The following is a 19,299-nucleotide window of genomic DNA, read 5'->3' on the forward strand; positions in this document are numbered from 1 at the left end:
TTTTTCCCCCCAACATATAGAGGACCGTTTTCTCATTGACTCGCATGTATTTTGAAATTGCAGGTTGTTTTGACAGAGTCAAGAGCCTGAAGCTCATCAGTGCATAAACAACCATGTCATTTTTTTAAAAACCTTTAAACCTTTAATCAAGGCATCAGTGGTGACACAAGTGAGCGTGACATTGCCCAGGACCCAAGACTGTTTATGTTCGCATTAACGTCTTTCAACAATTTCAGAATATTTTTAAAAAAAGAAGGAAAAAGTGTCTATGTGATGCTATAACCCACCATTATGCTGATTTTAAAAACAAAATCTACTTTATCCAAAAGAAGAAAAGAAAAAAGGTCCCTCTGCACTTCCCGTATATATGGCGCATTTTCTGAATAAAGGAGCATTATGAATTTATCCAGAATGTATTTTATAAGGGCTGTCATAATGGCTATGATGGGAGGAAGGTGAATATTCCGGCAGACGACTTAACACTAATTTAAAAGCACCACTTCTACTGCCTTTCTTCCGTGTCTCCAACCACCTCCGACTGTCGGAGAACAGGAGCGCAGTGCAGCGGAATGCCGCTCCGATGAAGGGATGCATGCACAAAAGTTTGGTGAGGCTGGAAAATGACTAGCAATGGCAGAAAATGGGACTCAGTGATTGTGGGAGACAGCAGTGAGACTTCATGTGATTTGGTGCAAACTAAAGCCGGATCGTGAGAGATTGCTGCGACTTGGAAGGGCTAGAGAGAGAACTGGAACAAACAGTACTCCTCTCTTTTACTTTTTTTCTTCTTCTTGCTACTGAACTCACCCACGACTGTCATGAAATCTGTAACTCAGAGTGCCAACCGAGTAGAGACAGTATGAGCACGAATAGTCTGTAATCACTTCCTCACTTTTTCCCCCCCTCACAGATGAAATGAAAAGATGGAGACTGATGTGAGCGCATTCGTATTTATTGTCACATTTTATTTCATCAATAACGCATCGACCAAAATGCAAAGCTGCACCTATTTAATTATTTTTTTTACAATATGTACATTATATATACAACCTGGTGATATCGTGCTTATAGTCCATGATTGGAACATATTCTTTAAAAAAGGGACAGTTCACCCCAAAATCAAAAAGACATCCGCCCACAACCAGGTCTGTGGATTACCTTGAGTAACACGTCATGATTACATTGCTGTTGAGTTCTTCAAATGCATTTCTTTTCCCGCTCTGAGCTCCACAAGCCGAGTGCCATACAACTTCTATTCAAGAGAAAGCCAAGATCTCCAAAACGAGCAAACTCACACCAAAGTAGTAGTAGATCGACAAATAGAACTAAATGTAAAGAGAAAAAAAACATGTATATCTAATTTTGGGGTGAACTGTCCCTTTTTTAAGTACAGCTGTTAAAGCATCTTTAAATATTCACAGTTACATATATCCATCCTGTGTTTTTCCAGCATATCTGGTATTAACATTAACTCGGCTAATGAAATGTTTTGTGGGATACCCCGATTAGCAGCACGGTCATTTTCTGATGACCAAACTAAGAAATTTGCCCCCCCCCAAAAAAAGAGGTTCTTGGAGCTTGTGAAGAAAAAAACCCAACTTCTCAGTCCGCTTCCAGACCGGTTATTTCTGCCTGCCCACTCTCTCCGAGGAGGCACAGCAACTTCCTGTATGCACTCCTGTTACACAGAGAAGTCACATCAGTGGACACGTTCAATAAAGCATACAGATAAAGAACAATTTCCAGTTCTGGACGCAACATCTGCTTATTGTCAACTTATAAATAGTTCAAGGCGATGAACGCCGTCTACGTGGCTTCCCCGGTGTGATTCATGCGCTCGCTCACCTCAAGGCGACGTTCCTGCCCAGTCCTCTCTTGCGCTCGGTGTTTCTCAGACTGAGAGACAGGTGGGGAAGGAGAGCTTGAACCACAGCGGGGTCTAAGACAGACACCGTCTCCAGGACACTGTACACCTGCCTGTCGTAGACGCCCTCATTCTCCTCCACAAACGACCTTGGAGCGTTGGGATTACACAAACAGTGAAAACCGTGAAGGATATATTAAAAAAAAAAAGAAGTCTTTAATGTGATATAGATTGGTGCCAACAGTAACTGTGTCAGGGGTTTGTGCATTCAGCGCCACACAGGCTCATTAATTGCTATACTTTGTTGTCAATTACCGCAAAACGGCGATCATCTGCTTGCACGGCCCGGCTGTAGAGGCAGCAACACATCGCTCCACCACAAGTTGTAAGGCATCTGTGCTCGTCTTCCTCACTGCACACACCCCACCCACACCCACACACACACACACACACGATTAGACAGCCCTTCAGCGATTACTATAAACACAAACTTGATTGTTTTCTTCTTCTTCTGTATAACTTGCCCCAAAGTGAGGATTGATGAACATTGTAAGCATTAAGGACATGTTTGTAAGTACTGTGATTACTGCATTTATTGAGTTGGTAGTGAAGCTGAAGCAAACGCGTGCCGGGTCACATTTATTTTGAAGAACCTTCAGCGAGATCAACACCCAAAAAAGGACACAACATTTGCTGTAATTAATCAAAATTGCGGTAACTTACACGTGATCCTAGTCACTGTGTTAAACAACCTATTATTATTTACAGGGGAGTGGTCCTTTGAGTGGCTCACATTAGGACTGTTTCCTGTATGACATCATGAGAAGCATCATGAAACATTATGTCAGTCAGGATTGGCTGGAACCAAGGCTGTGAGTGTCAGCTGATATAAGGACCCTCTTCCTAAAAACTGGGCTCCACAGACAAGAAGGGTAGTCTGATAAGACACATATTCATATTACTCAGAACTGTGGTTATGAGGATAACTGAAAAATGATTTCATAGCATTCAACTTGTTTCTTCCACTGACTGCTAAGATTGCTGGACAAGGACATTCTGAGAGCCGCGGTGCTCACACTCAATGTAGAAAAACGGATTAATTCGGTGCGAATATGCACGAGCGTTATCTTACCCTGCGGCTCGTTGACCAGCATCACGCAGCGCAGCAGAGAGGGGAGGGGCAGCGTGAGGAGAACCGGGTCCATGTCACTGTTCCGTCTCAGAAGCTCGAGGAGGAACATCAGGACTGCTGCTAGCCGAGGCGGAGGGGCGTGACCTTTAAACTGCAGGAAGCTCTCGCTGTAAGATTGGAAAGGGACATTTACAATAACCTTTTCGTTCTGTAGAAGAACAGCATCGTTTATGAAATGTATTTCTTTGGAGAAACATAGCGGGTAAACCAGAAATGATATCAACAAGAATGTGTCTATGAGTCAAAAACACAATGTGGATATGAAATTAATGTCAAAGTCAGGTGGTTGGTCTCCCCACGTAGAGACCCACCAGAGCACCTCCAGGATGGTCCTCCTCAGTGCGGCTCCTCGGGTGGTTGGGGTGGCCTCACAGGCACTCAGAAGCACCGGGTGGTTGGCAATGATGCCCAAGGAAGGCGAGGCAGGAAGGAAATGGTCCAGATATCTGCGGGTAACAGTGCGGAGCTGCTGCTTCAGGTGGGCGCCCTGCGACTGGGACATGCTGGAAGCCACCGAGAGACCCTGCAGGGGAATAAATCAAGAGAGTCAGTATGAAAACATCTGGACTAAGTAAAGACATGGGCCAAAAAAACAAAACAAGTCTGTCCTAACCTGTAAATACAGAGGCAGGCTGTCCCTGAGTGCTTTCTCCTGCTGTGTGAGGTTCAGTGGAAGCAGCAGCCCGTCCACAATACGGAACAGCAGCTGCTGGGCTTTAGATGTGGCCAGCAGGGGGCTCCAGTGCTTCACTATGCAACCTGACTCAAACAGATCAAAACAAGAGTCAGTCACACAACAGTAACGATTCAAATATAAAACGACAAAGTGCTCCTGAAGCGGTGTCTATTCTGCACCTACCCACAGCCCAGTAAACCAGCTGCAGTCCCTCTTGGTTCTTGCTGACAAGAGACGGTTTAATGTGTTTCAGGATGTCGCCAATGTAGTCCAGGGCTCTGGTCGCCATGGCTGAGCGCTCGGACAAAACCTGCAGTCCACTGTACACACCGCCGACAGCCTGACACGCCGACAGAGCAGATCAGAGCATGAATCCATACACATATCTTCATTGCAAATACAGGCTGCTGTGGTAAAGACCGGCATGAAGCATACTTAACATGTCGTGCAGACTTTAGTAAAAGGTGATCTAAGATGCAAGATATGCTGGGTACAGAAGCCGAGGATGAGGCGGGTCGGGGACATTAAAAAGTGTAAATCATAAGACATCCTTAAGAAACGGTGTGTGTTTGACACGTGAGGGAATGCGTTACCTTGACAAAAACCTCCAGGGCTGCAGTGGGCTGCAGCCCCGAGGCTGTGGGCTGGAGGCCCGCTCTCTGCAGAAGACCGTCTACCTCGGGTAGTCTCAGCACGAGCCGGGTCAGTTCACACAACTGCTCCTCCACATCCCGGCCTGGAAGCAATGCAGGCGTTATCATTTGATACAAGACGTACATGAAAAAAAAGAAAAGTGGAACAATTTCCCAATTCAGAGCAGAGTATACTCATTTAGGTCATAAGAGAGTGAGGTGTACCACTACGCCATGGTCTAAATAGGACTAAATGCATTCATATTTTCCTGAATGGCAGATTAATACAGATGATATATGACAGTAGTGTTACATCATTTGAGAACACACACTTTGAGTGTACCTTGTGTTCAGAGGGTATTGAGAAGTTAAAACTCACCTGGAAGAAATAGTTTTTAAGTCCCATTTGGTACTGATCACATGAGGTACTCAGCCACTTGTGGCCCAAATGAGTAATACAACAAAAACAAAAAAGTAATCATGGCAAAAACTTTTTCGCCCACCGGTTTAGGAACTTAGAAATTAAATTCCACGCAAAACGTTTCTATTTTCACACCTGTTCTTAAGTCAGAGAAAACAATTTAGAAAATCAATCACCAGAATCTTTTCTTTCTTACGACCTCTCAGAGTTTCTGTAGAAACTGGGAAGTAGATGCAATATGCAGAATTTCCAGATACTTCCTGTCTTTATCAATTTGTCGTCCTTCACCGTTTGGTGAAGGTTCTGAATTCCCATATATGCTAGAAATGTCATATACACCCAAGTTGAAGTAGATTTTGCCTGGTGTTCTTCATATTGCAGTGGCATTACCTGTCCTGCTGTCAGACCCATCTGGGTTCTTTTGAAGGTGCTGCTGTAGAACGCAGCGGAACCAGGCCCTCACTGACAGCCTTTGTGCCGAACCGGACGCGACACCGGCAGAATCTCCGCTTAGCGAGGACACCAGCTCACTGCAACAGACGGAGAACAACTTCACACGGATGTAATGTGTGCAGTTTTATACGGCTTTTGGATTTACGGGTCTTTACTTGAAGGAATATCAAGCATTTAATAAGTGAGTGGCAAAAGCCATATACGCAAGAACACTTAACATTAATGTCAATGCTAAAATTCACATTCGACGCCTCATTGTGCTGAAGTGGTCATATTTTGTTGTATTCTGACAGGAGAATTTCTACGCCGAGCCATAAACATTGAGATCCACTTGTGTCTGAAACGCATAAATGCCTCTTCCCATCAGATTTCCTCTGAGTTGAGCGTAGAATGATACAGGAAGGTGATCATTTATATCTAAAAAGGGTGGCAATTTAATTACATTTTCACAAGAATTAAAGTGTTACTTCATTTTTTTATAAATTACATTTTTCCAGCAGCTCAAAGAGCTAGTGGATGGAAGCTTGGCAGGCTGGCACTTCTAAACAATAAATACGAGGAGTGCCCTTGTTCCGGCTTTATATTCAGGTGTAGCACCTTAATATCACTTGGTAACGTCTGAAGAGGACCGTTGAGGTTGAAATAGTCCCATTGTACGCTTGAGTGTGATTGTGGAGGTGCGCTACATTTTGGAATCAGTTTAGAGGCATGGGAGCAATTTCTTCATTCAAACCCATTTCGATCATACCAAGGACGCTCACTGTCTCATCTATTATTTAGATTGCACCCAATATACCTACAGCCGTTACTGCAAAACAACTTTGTCAAGGGGTACGTAGCATGATGAAGCTTTATAACTGACTTCAGAGGCGGTCATCTTCCCCGTTTGACTGACTTGACGCTTTCCCATTCGGAGCGATGGGACTAAATGGCTTTTGGATTGAGGTAAAAAGCCGAGGGTGGTTCTCAAAGGCCAAACCTGTTTTGGAGCAGATGGGGGAGGTAGCGAGTTATCAAAACTGGTTGAACCATGTCGTCCCAGCCAAAGCATTGCATGATGGACTGGACTGGGTGGGGCTGAAGGTCCTGGGGGGTGGAGCTGGGCAGATCAAACGCCAACAGGGTGAAGCCTGAGGGAGAGGAAACAATTTCATTGCTTTGTTTGGATTACTTGAGTTGGAAGATCAAAGTGCAGTGTAAGAATTGTAGCCATGCGTCCTGACGTATTTGTCTCAGTGTTTTACTATGTTCTCTTCTCTAAAGCATCTTCCGAACTACTCATTTTCTTCGCTCCGCCAAATTCAATAAAAATTCTCCGCCTTCGTGCGAAATGCTGGCATTGAGTCAAAAATGGTCAGTATTGGCCGTAACAAGTCCATTTTGCTTGTCCAAAAACTCTTTCCTGCTCTCCCCCACCCTGTTCTCGCTCCGCTCAGCGTATCTTCTCCCTCATCAGTGGGCGCTACTGACCTGCAGCAGCATCTGCCAGCTGTGCCGGAGGGGTCTGGGAGAGGCGTAGGCTGCGCAGGAAGGGGAAGAAGTGTGCCCAGAGTGCGGCTGCTACCGCTAGGTGGCGCTCTTTCACCACACTGCCGTTACTAGGAGCCCAGGCCAAGGCGGGCGCCGACTGGACACTGCGCTGATGGACCCGTCTGGAAGGACACACAGACACACAAAGAAAAGCAGACAAACAAATCTGTCAGACACAAAATCCAAACATAGCGCCGTGCCTCTTGTGTACAACAGACCAACCCCGCCCTCCGCTCTCTAAAATCATTTTCTTTGCTCCCCCTGTTTCTCCCTTTCACTCCTGCTTCTTCATGTGTTTTGCCTTTCTTCTCTCCTGGGGGATTACTGCGTGCGGCGGTGCGCTGCAGTGTGGAGCAGAGCAGGGTGGAGGCGGAGGAGGATATTATAGGCGTAGAGGGGAGCAGCCTAATGCTGATCCCCTGTACACAGACTATACTTTGGCTCCTCTGGCTCATCCCTGGCCCTGGCCCCAGCCGCTGCAGCAGCCCCACAGTGGCTTGCATTAGCCCAGATAAGCAGCTGAAGGAGCTGTAATCTCATTTAGACTGGAGATGATCCTCCTGTCCCGCTCGTTCGCCCGGATGGGATGGGGAAGCGGGGTCGAGGTGCGCTGGGGAAGGAGGGAAGGACTGAAAAAAAATATCGGAACCCCCACCCCCCCTTCCTTCCTTCCTTCCTATCCTCAACCACACACTGTAGTCTGCCACTATGGTACACACACACATGCACACACACCTCAGCAGTGCCTTCCCTTCCAGCAAGGTTGCATCTAATCCAGGGAGAGCTGAGACAATCGATTAGAGTCTGAATTCATTAGCCTTGTTACTACTGCGGAATGGGCCTTTCACACCCATCAACCCTCATTGTACAAGACATCATCAGAGACCCCACTTAATCCTCCTTGCTGCAGCTTCCTCCAGCGCGCGCGCGCGCGCGCGCGCACACACACACACACACACACACACACACACACACACACACACACACACACACACACACACACACACACACACACACACACACACACACACACACACACACACACACACACACACACACACACACACACACATACTTTCAGTTTCATAAATTGTATCCCCATCAAAAACATAGGTGTAACTGATAAAAAAAAAAATCTCATAGGTTACCCAACAGCAGTTGTCATCAACCTTGAAAAGGAAGGCTCAATATCCGGTAAAAGGTCTTAATGCTCATAAAAGGAAAACTCTTCACAGGGAGGCTTGCATTTCATCAAGCCAAGGAGATGGGGATTACTTGTTTGTCCCAAAAAAACAGATCCAACATGGTGTGCCAATGCCCGCTCACCCCGTCAAACAGCGACACCCCCGTACTCCCACAGTAGAGGCTCATGGGAAGGAATAAAACTAGGGAATTACGCCGGGGACTGGCGTCCTGCCTCAGCACCATGGCGATGGCTAACAAGAGCGAATGTTCGGACCCTCCGCGTCCCCAGCCATTGGCAGAATAATTCTCTTAATGTGTGCAGATTCCACGCGGCTCTCAGTAGACATAATGATGCACAGGCTGAATTTGCCAGGCTACATAATTGCCCATTAATTGTGTCACAGAAAGGACATTAATCACAAAGAGATACCGAGAATTGCCAGGACCAAAAGAATTATGTTTAATTTGGTGGGACGGATTGGAAAGAGAGACCTTTTTTCCCCTTCTTTTTTTTCTGTTTGGTTAAATGGGTCAGCGTGGTCCGGGCCATAACACAGACGGCCTCTGGGAGTTCTCTTCTTCTCTGTCTTCTTGGCCATTAATGTGCAAATGTGTGCCCTCCAACCCCAAGATCTCAGCTGGGAAGTTTGGGAATTAGTCAAAGCTAACGAGCTACCATGTTATAGGAGCCCAGCATTGGAATAAGAGGAGTACTCTGAGGTTACTGTTTCACTTTTGGTGTGTGGGCACAGGCAGAGGTGTGTGTATAACGTATACGCTGGAGAGTTAAAGCAATCATACACCTACAAGAATCAGGGAGGGGGGCTCTGGAACACTTCACAATGTCCTTATTCTAGTGTTTCAGCTCATTTATTAACCTTTTGTAAGCGGTGTAAGTATAAAGTGACAGTAATAGTTTTTGCTCAGTAAAGCACCCAGTGTGTTCCTATGAGTTGTGAGGGGGGATTTAAGAAATACGTAGAGAGACATGCAGCAAATATTTGCAATATATACCTACCGCTGATGTGTCTGCAGCACTGAGTAAAAAAGAGCAAATATTTCCATCAGAAGTTGTTTGAGAAGGAGTGAATTTTGAGTTAGGTCACCGTGATATGAGGAACATATGGGATAACAGTGTTAAACATCACATTAATAAAATTACTTGAGATAACTAAAACAGATTTAAAACCATACTCAGTTCTGCTTTTCTGCTATTTTCACTATTCTGCTAATATAGTAATAATAATAATAATAATAGTCTGATTAACTGCATTCACAACCAAGCAGACCTTTTGGGTGTAGGAACAGCAAGCGTCGGAGAATAAAGATGAATTAATTAATTAAAAAAATCCTGCACAGTGCGTTAATTAGAATATATTTCAACCAACATTTGGGTTCCAAGTGGACCTTCACACATCATTCTCCACCCTTATTATGCCGTGAACCATGTTGCAATGTGGGGTGATGGAGCTTAAAAGGTTGTCAGGTTAGTCCAGTTAGTTCATTGAACTGTGTGGTAATGTAAAGTGTGATGTAAAACCTAAACCGCAATATTACCTCAAACAATTTCACATCAAATGAATGAGAACATTTAGTTAGTATATGCTTGTTATTATCAATTTTAGATGAGAAAATGTGTAATGCGACACATATATGATTTTATGCTGCAAACATGACTACATTTGGAAGCTATGGTCCAAGATTTCAATTACTTTTTGAACATATTAGTGTATCAATAAAAAAAATTAAAAGTACTTAATTAAAAAGGTAATAAGACACTCTACTCTACAACACCAGATTTAACTGAAAATCTACAGTGAGAGGTCAGCCATCATTCCTCACTACAAAGCCTTCCAGTCTCACCTGAGTTGTATCTACTCTCCCTTCTGTTCCCACCTCTACCTCCCCACATAGACGGACAGTGTTTCAGCTGTGGCTCTCTGACCTTCAGCCGGGGTCGAGCGTGTAACGAACACCCGTGTCCCGCGGCTGAACCTGCCCCGACGGCCCACCGACCATGGTCACGAAACGCACTCGCAGCGCTGCCGCTGTCCCCACGACGACAGGAGGGTCCACGAAGGGTCCCCTGGGCCTGTAACTCTATTCGGAGCGTCACCGGCACCTGGTGCGGGTGACATGGGGCCCGCTGGGTCTGCCCAGACTAACGGGGGCCTCAACGCGACACAAGGTCTTTGCAGACACTCATTCCTGCTGACAGCACAATCCACCCATTGTCAGTATGAGAAGTGAGTGGACTCTGGGGCCGGGTGGGGAAGAGCAGAAGAGATCGCTCTCCTCTGCTGTGGCCTCTTATCGGATTTTAATAGAAGCTCAACTTGGCCTTCGCCAGAAAACATTTGTCCCAATGTGTCCACTATCAGTGAGGGAGCAGCGATCGGTGAAAGAAAGGAACGAGAGAAACGGAGGACAGAAATAAGAGATACTTGCGGCCCTGTGGGTATTTACACCAGCCGTCTCACCTGAGCTGGGCGAGGACGATCTGCAGAAAGCCCAGGGCCGAATTCAGCTCCGAGAGGCGGCAGGCTCGCAGAAGCCAATCAAACCCCTCGTTGAGCAGTTTCTCCTCGGACAGGTTGAGGCCGGTGCTCGTCTCGAACACCTCGGCCACACCCTCCAGATATGATCCCAGGGGCCCCCAGAGGGCCAGCCTGCGAGAGACCTCCGTGGTCTTGTTGTAGAACTCTTTGGCCGTCTCATTAAAAGAGGAGGCCAGCCAGGTAGCCTGTGCACCAACATCCAGACCCCTCTCCTGGAAAGGAATATCAGACGATGTCAAAAAAAGAGAGACAGCAACTTTGTTGAACCTTGATAAACTATATTAAAATAGACAAACAATACCTGGAACAGCAGCAGCAGCGACAGCTGTCCCCTCCAGACCAGGCTACGGTGCCCAGTGGGGCAGCTAGAGGGAAGGAAACCCAGCAGCTCACAGGCTCTGCCGGCCACATCCTCCAGCTCCACCTGCCTGGCCACCACCAGAAACAGCAGCAGGAAGTTCATGAGGCCGGCCTCTGGTAGCTCCTGCATCTTTTTTGAGGAGAACTTGGAATAAATCCTGAAAAAAAGAGGCAACAAGAGAGGGCGTTTTCATACAAATGTGGCCCAAGAAATGGTCTCCGAGAAGAAAAGGTGGTCAGAGATAAGGGCGGGTTCAAAATTACACGGTCTGCTCTTTACAATATTGCTTAATCCGGGTTAACAAAACAGTTAACTTGTTAAAAAAAAACAAAAAAAACATTTCAATTGTTTATTTTACTTCCATTGACCAAGTCTTCAGGGGTGATTTGTTCTTCTTAAACCTCTGACTTTAAACGCTGACTAACTGAACTTTCCACCCCCACTGTGCATCCCACCACCTGCCCTCTCAGCTTTAGGGGAGAGGCTGCCCGGTTGGTGTGTGTGTAAATAATAAATATATAAAAATAACTTGAGAGGGAGTAAGCAGGATCTAACAGCGTGCTGGGTGGTTCTCTCACCCAGCACGCTGTTAGATCCTGCGGGCACTGTGGAGAAATGCCTTTAAAGATCATGTTAAATGTCAGAGACACTCAGACACACAGCAGTCGGCGCTTGGTCCCTCTCTCTCTACAGCCAAACCAATTTACTGCAACACCAGCGTGAGATCAATAAATACACACACACACACACACACACACACACACACACACACACACACACACACACACACACACACAAAGACAAACTCAGTGTAAGAAGTGTGAACGATTTACATTTTTTAAATTTAATTTAAAAAGGAGTGGAGAAAAACGAGAGACGAATTGAGAGAGACCAGGTTAACACCAAAATCAGCTTAGTAACACCCACAGAGGACTATAAAATAGAAAAAGGTGGCCAAGCATGCAGTCAAGAGTGTGAGTGGAGGAAGATTTAACTAGATAAATGGGTAACATGTAACAGGGATATAAGCAGCGAGCTGGGAGGCAGCAGTGAGGATTTTCTGTGTTCTCCCAACCTGCCTGTCTGTTTGTTTATTCCGGACAGCTTTTTTTTTTTTCTTCATACGGAGGCGAGCAGATGCTCTTAACTCCCGGCGTTGGAGATCAACATGCTTGCAGTCGCTCCCATTAATGCGGTCGACGCGGGTGTCCCGCAGAGCCCGGCCAGGAGTAGGAACGCTGCCGAAATGTTGTAGCAATACAGTCGGCACGCCTCGCGCCTCCTGAGGGGGAGGAGGTAGTGGTGAGGGAGGTTGAGGAGGAGGAGGAGATGGTGGGGGGGGGGGGGGAGGAGAGAAATCTGGACCTGTCCCAACCCAGTGTGGCTGTTGCCAGACTGCCTACCACCCACATCTCCCCCGCTCCACCGTACCATCCAAGCTCCCCTCTATCCGTGTTGGAAACCAACACAGCTTCGTTAAGGCGAATTAACCGCCACGCTCGTTAGCTAATTAGCCCCCATGTCTGCAGTGCTACTGAGCACATTCCAGACAGAGGGAAGTCATTAGGCGGATTTATCTACGGCTGCCTCTCTCTGGCGCCCAGCCGGTCTGGGACACAGGATGGTCCAGCGCTCGGTTCTGATGTGCACATTAGCTTGTGATCTCTCCTCTTTCTTACTTTCCCCTCACAAAGACACACACACTTCCTCCATCCAATGGCCTCACACACACACTGATCACCATGTCACTGCTCTAGGGAGCAGGTGCAGTGTGTGTGTGTGTGTGTGTGTGTGTGTGTGTGTGTGTGTGTGTGTGTGTGTGTGTGTGTGTGTGCATCCGTAGGAGGCTTTCTTGGCTCTGGTCTGTGCTGAAGAGCAGGTGGTTGACTCCTGAGACACCTGCTCCACCGGGGGGCCTGAGTAAATATCAAAGACGCACCGGGAGACGGCGGTGCACCTGGCACGCACACAAACAAGACTGAAATGCATGATGGCGAGCAAACACACATGTTGTTTGTGTATTCATGCAAGTGTGCACCTATACACACACACGCACAAATCCAAATAGCACACTAAACACGTCGCACATGAGAAGATCAAGGGGAAAAGGGAACGCTACAAAGCCTAGTCCTGATTAGTAATCATTTCTCACAGCTTCTATTCCATGTTTTCCCTATTTATCCTCTCTTCCTCCAAAATACTATGTACGATATGGAGTCAGCTGCCTGGCACTGAGACCTACTTTTTTTTTTTTTTTTAGGGTGGGAGTGAATGTGAAGAAGCGAGAACTACAAAGCCTTCCAGACTTCTATCCACACTTACCTTCCTTTGATCTGTCTCTGTGGGACTCCACCAGCCCCGTCCTGGGCGAGGCACAGGGCCAGCACTCGAAGGAAGATGTGGAAGGAGTTGGCCGAGCGGTAGAGCTGGGTGTGTCCCGGGGAGTGGAGGGGAGAGGGGAAGCAGCAGCTGCGGGCCTGATCCAACAGAGCCAGGGGCGTCTTGCACAAAATGCCCATGCCAGACATGCCGAGCCAGGGTACGGTGAATGAAGCACTCTGGGACGGAGGGACAGAATAGGATGTATAATGTAACTGTACAGGCCTTGATGATAACATGAAGGAAAATGTGCCACACGACTTCTCTATAACACTCAATTAAAGCAACATTTTTCATAACAGAAAAAAAAGCAACAAATATGACGCAAAAAAAGATCAGATAAAAAAATGATCCTGTACTTTCTTTCCTACAGTAAAACTATTAGAACGACAGCCAGTGAAACCAATCCAAGGAAACAAAAATGAAAAGAACTCGACGCATCGTGTCAAAAAGTGGCGGTATGGTTAATTCACATTTCGAAAGTCAGTCGAGGGTGGCCTGGTTGTCGGAGATAAGCAGAAAATGAGGCAACACATCAAGTTTGAGCAACTTGTATTGTGTGTATTACCCCATCAGTGACCACGCGGTTTCCTCACCAGATTCTTGCAGTAGTAGTCCCAGAGGATGGAGACAGCGCTGGTGCTTGGCCCCCACAGCAGACAAAGACTCAGACAGCAGTGGACGTGCATCCTGACCTGCTCCTCTGCTAGAACTCCCTGTTATTTTACACATACACATGATTACGACTAAAACTATTTGAATTTTTTTCTCCCAATAGAGGTTAAAAATGTATTGTAACTTAAAGCGGTACCGACCTTGGGATTACAAGTAAACTTGAGCAACTCCTCCACAAAAGTCCAATCATCCCCCAGATGTTTCTGTGAGTGCAGAAAAACACAATACATTGAAAACCAATATCAAACATGATCTATTAAAGGAATAATTCCCATTTTTTTTAAGTAGGGTTGTATCCTGTACTAATCCACAGTCATAAACCAGCAGGTCGACACGCCCCCGGTTTGGAGAACAGCCAAGAGTATCGGCACGGAAGCAAAGCAACGAGAGCAGCAGCGAAATGTACTACATCAGTGGAAGTATACGCTATATTAAGATGGCGAATTGAAGCCGTTATATTAATCCATGCTCTCTTCAAAACCACACAACTCCTTTGACAAAACACTAACAAATTAACCGATTAAAGAAGCAGTAGACCAGCAGCTCCTGCGTTCTGCGGGGCTAAATTACCGTTTTTGTCAATGGAGTCATGTGTCCCTGAAGAGAACATAGATGGATAGAACGGCTTCAGTTTCCTATCGGTAAAAAGTTGTCTGAAGGCAAGATAAAGCACAGAAAATATTCTAAATATAGCGAACACTGAAACTGGTATTGATTTCTTTTAGGTTGGCCTTTTTATTTAGGTGGCTAAAATTCCCTTTTTTTTCTGCCCCCGTCCACAGCAGTACATGCTTTGTTCCTGTGCTCGTATTCCTGCCTGATCGTCTAATTTCTTACAGTGTCATTACTGTGATGCTCTTACCTCGTACCGGAGTGCGCCGTTCCGACTGTACTGTCCTAACATTGCGACATGAGTGACCAGCCACCATGTGAACCCCAGAGGGTCCTTACAGTGCGTCGGGAGGCCACTGAACTGCTCTGCTGCTGGCTTCCCTGAAACCAGGGGTCTCAACAACGAGTTCATGTAGCTCCAGAAAGACTACAGGGGAAAAACAATCACACATAGGTTGATTTAGTACGGATACAGTCATGTTCTGTTGTGTGACTGAAGGAGTCTGCGTTTGTCCCCACCTGCGTGTGCAACACTTTATTCCTGTTTTCCAGAAGGTGCATGAGCAGGACCCACAGCTCTTTGGTGCAGGAGCAGAGGTGGTGATGGCTGCTCAGGGCCTCCGTAGGCCTCACCTACAAATCGACAGGATCCATTAAACATAGTAAGCTCCCAACTGCAGCGCCATTCTACATAAATGCATGGTGTCTATCACTGACGTGAAGATTACACAAATAGTGTTTTTATTAGAAATGTAATAAAAAATGATCGGCATGCAAAAAATGTGGTTTAATGTTATTATCATCATCAAGTACGTATGTTGTTTTAGAAGCTTCTCAGGTAAACGACAGAGGACAAATTAATATTCTGTATGTGCCATCTGCACCGTCCCTCCATTTTCTATCAACCAAGCACTAAATGCTGTTATTAACATATTTAATACCAGAATTGCAAGATTTATTCATTTTTTGCCAAAAAAACAACAACCTAAAAACACTGCTGGTACATTTCAACAGTGAGATGCTAATGTGTTGTGGCCAGCCGCCCACCTTGCTGTATTTGCCCATGGCCAGACCAGTTAGGTCACACAGCAGACTGCACAGGTGCTCTTCAAACAGACTGGTGTCGGTCAGGTTCTCTCCCGTCAGGTTCACAAACTGGTGGGCGTACACCACCTGGCCTGGAGAGGAGAACAGGTATGAATGACTAAAAGCCCATTTCCATGATAATGACGCTCAAATGAGCTGCAAGTAAGGAGATTATTGCCCACTGTGACGCCACGTGCAATCATTCAAACGGTCTTGTACAAAGAGAGAATATGGTTTCTCTGGATTCCAATACTACAAGGTACCATCAGTCTCGACACTACAACGTAATACAAGTGGCGTATCACACTTTGGTATCTTTAGCGCCTATTTCCTGTCTAAGCAGATACTTGCCGTGCATCTTGTGACCAAGTAGGTGAAGGATCTCCAAGACTGACCAGTGGATGTCAAGATGGAGGTGTAACAAATGCCAAGAAGGAGGAACAATCTGTAAGGGGAATACAGCGGCAATGTAAACAGTAGGACATCAAGTTATAGCAAGGTTCTGGGTGATGGGAACTCTTAATTAAGGGCTATAAAAAAAAGGCCTTTCTCCTTTACAACTGATGCCTAAGAATCACACACACCTTTCCCGGGTTAGGTATAGTGAAGGCACTCTGAACGTTGGCTGGCAGGTCTTTGAGTCGTCCGATGAGGAGGGTGATGCCAAACAGCTCCTCCAGAAGAGCAGAGGGGAACTGAGCCTCCAGCTCTTCATACGGGTGTGAAGGCCCTGTATGCAGGGAGCTGGAGGGTTCCAGGTATCTGAACATGCAAAAGGACGACGCGTGTCCACATAAACAAACGAACGCAGGAAAAGCGGCAATAAAATGCATAGATACGAAATTAAAATGTGTGGTATTGGTGTTGACATTCAATGTGTGGAATTACCTGTGCAAGAAGACTTTGACATACTGAAGAAAAGAAACACACTGTTGTCTGAGGTCCTCCGCTTCATAGTGGAGGTTGCCTGCTTGACCTACAACACACGTTGGATGTTGTGGGCAGTATTCTTAAATATTATGTAAAACATGCCCACTGGGTCAGATATCAGACATGACTCAAACGCTCAGAATTGAGCTCAACAATCTAATGCGTTAAAACAGTCAGCCATAGCTGATTAATTATTGTGCTCACTTCAGAAAAAGCACACCATTAAACCCCGTTTTACGACGTTATTATTCGTCGCTGTTGCAGCTGCTTCCTCAGTTACACATACATTTTGTGTTTAATCTAGTGTATGTTGTATTCATATGATCTTTGGCTAGTAAGACTTCTCCTAAGGAGAGTTCTGCCTTGCATAAAGTCATTTTCCTGGCTGATACTGTGGCTCACAGGTAAGACCAACTGCCCTTCAATTTAAAAGGCTTTGGCTTCAACCCACACTTTAGCCAATGTGATTTAAAGTTCATAAATTGCAATGTCCAAGGGAGCACATTCAACTTTTCTTCAGATTTTTTCCCCCGTCGAGATAAAACGGATGCTGAAAGCACCCCCACTCCCCATCTGCGTTTGATATTTTAAAACTAAACTACATGTAAATTGCGTGTTTACATTACAGGCATTATCTGGGTGTTTGCCAATGTACATAAAAGCATTTTGCTGACAAATAAAGATAGATGTCTGTTAATGTGAGAAAATGATGGCTTACTGGGTGGACAAAATGCTAATATAAAAAGCAAAGGTTTGATTATTAGCTGGAGTGTGGATCACATATGGCACAAGCTTACCAAAGTCATGTGAGCTGGACTGCACCAAGGACTCCAGCCTGTAAACCTTTTGTCTGAAACACAAAGAAAAGCAACCAAGACCATTGACGTGTATGTGAATGACCCACGGGGCACACAGTATTTCAAAACAGACTTTGGTTATCTAGAAGAAGAAAAAGCTCTGTCTAAGAAGGATTCCATTTCTTAGCTTTGGCTGCCATGGGAAATTGTATTAAAATTAAGGTGGTTTAAAGTAACAAACATAACCAATAAAAACTGTGTTTGTTCTGATTTTACATCTCGTCTTACCTGAACAGACCAAAGAGTGGCTTTGTAGATTCCACCAATGCCGTCTCTGTTACCCAGGGGAAACCAAAGACCTCCACTGTGTCTGTCTCATACTCGGCAGGGGCCGGGTCCAGACGCAACAGCAGCCTACAGAGCGATGCAATCAGTTAAAAATTCATTTACTGAGGTTTTTCCGCCGACCTATTACGATGGAGGGGACAGGAATTTCATTTGCTGTTGACAATCCACAGATCTGTCAACAATTTTCTTTGGGACACATTCCTCTGGCACAAAATGGGTGAATACAGTGAAAACCGTTGACCTCTAAGTGGAAAAATGTGTTTGATCATTCGTGATTACGGTGAACGAACGGTGAGCGTACCGTTTCAGGGAGCCTTTTGCAGCATACCCCTCTGTGGAGAGCGCTCCAGAGGGTTCCTCCTTTGTCACAGAGCAGCAGAAGCATGCCGGTCGGGCTGGAGTCATCTCACAGAGGCTGTCTGATGCGAATGGAGACACCGGCGGGGTGAGGGATTGGCTGAAGTCGTCTTCCATGCTTGCAAGTGCAGAATCAGTATCTATTTAGTATAATGACAAAAACAGTGTATGGAGACAACACATTGATTGTATCACAAAATAGAAGGGAAGTGTTGCATCAGGTGCAGACAACAGTAGCAGCCAATCACATACTGGGAGGAGATGCACTCTAAACACTCAATTAAACATGAGCATACTATGTACATATACAGTTTTAAACATAGCCAACGTTACAATAACACGCACAAAACAGCTGCCTACACGTTGGGTTTCACTGAACCTTAATTAGCCACATGCTAGATATCACAGCAAGCTACTTTACAATGCAGCCCACGGGATACCAGTGTGTAAGACAACAGGCAGCAATTATAACATGTTATCTGTCGCTAGAACATGTGTGTGTGTGTGTGTGTGTTTGTAAGTGTGTGTTTGTGTGTGTGTAAGTGTCCCTCGGTAATCAAGGCGACACCCTGATTATGCCACTGTTGACCAACTTTATAGCAACGTTAGTAACGTTTCCTTACACTTAACGCTAGCATTACATTACATTAATGCCCAGTTAGTATTACAAATATAGCAGCGGGGAACCGAACACAAATGCTATGAAACATTTACAAACCTTATATTTCCGCTACTTATGTCGTGTATTATTCCGTAAATGTTAAGCAAAGTACGATGATTCCGTCGCTGTCATGACTTCGTTGTTTGGGTTTTTCAGTCTCTCCCGCGCGTCCATTCCGCGCATGCGCACTCTCGCCACGCGCCTGGCGATTGGTCCGAAGTTACGGAGTGGGCGTGGCCTTGTGGCATCGACACGGGCAAGAGGTTTCCCTGCAACTCGCTTCCTCCGTCGTATTAGTTTTGCAGGTAGTGGCGCTGTCTTTCTTCAGTAGTCTCATGCTTGTTTCAACGTTTTTATTTATCGTGTTATTTTGAGAGCAAAGTAAAATGTTCTTTATTCACAGTGCCGAGCTCTTAAGAGACTTTTAAGGAATGTAATTAAGCTGACGTTTGTTGAAATATCTGTTTGGTCTTTGTTTGCACACAGAGTCAGAGTTCAAGTCAGTTTAATTTACACCAAATATATCCGATATAGTTTTAATCCTTAAAATAAACACACGCGAGCATGTGTAAATTATTACCA

The 19,299-nt window shown here is 45.6% G+C and overlaps 1 protein-coding gene across 1 annotated transcript; it reads right to left on the reverse strand.

The window, feature by feature from the left end:
• Positions 1–1,065: 1,065 nt before the first annotated feature.
• mms22l (MMS22-like, DNA repair protein) lies at positions 1,066–18,173 on the reverse strand (the record flags this gene model as incomplete). The annotated part of the gene is made up of 25 exons (XM_079227222.1): positions 1,066–1,678; positions 1,846–2,013; positions 2,180–2,276; positions 2,997–3,163; positions 3,368–3,579; positions 3,670–3,815; positions 3,916–4,072; positions 4,326–4,468; positions 5,176–5,315; positions 6,218–6,368; positions 6,709–6,890; positions 10,434–10,723; positions 10,813–11,029; positions 13,195–13,430; positions 13,848–13,967; positions 14,067–14,129; positions 14,789–14,965; positions 15,058–15,171; positions 15,586–15,716; positions 15,976–16,069; positions 16,209–16,386; positions 16,513–16,600; positions 17,352–17,404; positions 17,640–17,765; positions 18,001–18,173. 25 exons carry the CDS (start codon positions 18,171–18,173, stop codon positions 1,603–1,605), a joined length of 3,699 nt encoding a protein of 1,232 aa, XP_079083348.1. The 3' UTR covers positions 1,066–1,602.
• Positions 18,174–19,299: the final 1,126 nt, after the last annotated feature.

Source organism: Taurulus bubalis (genome assembly GCF_910589615.1).
Source record: "Taurulus bubalis genome assembly, chromosome: 12".
In the NCBI taxonomy this organism is placed as follows: Eukaryota; Metazoa; Chordata; class Actinopteri; order Perciformes; family Cottidae; genus Taurulus; species Taurulus bubalis.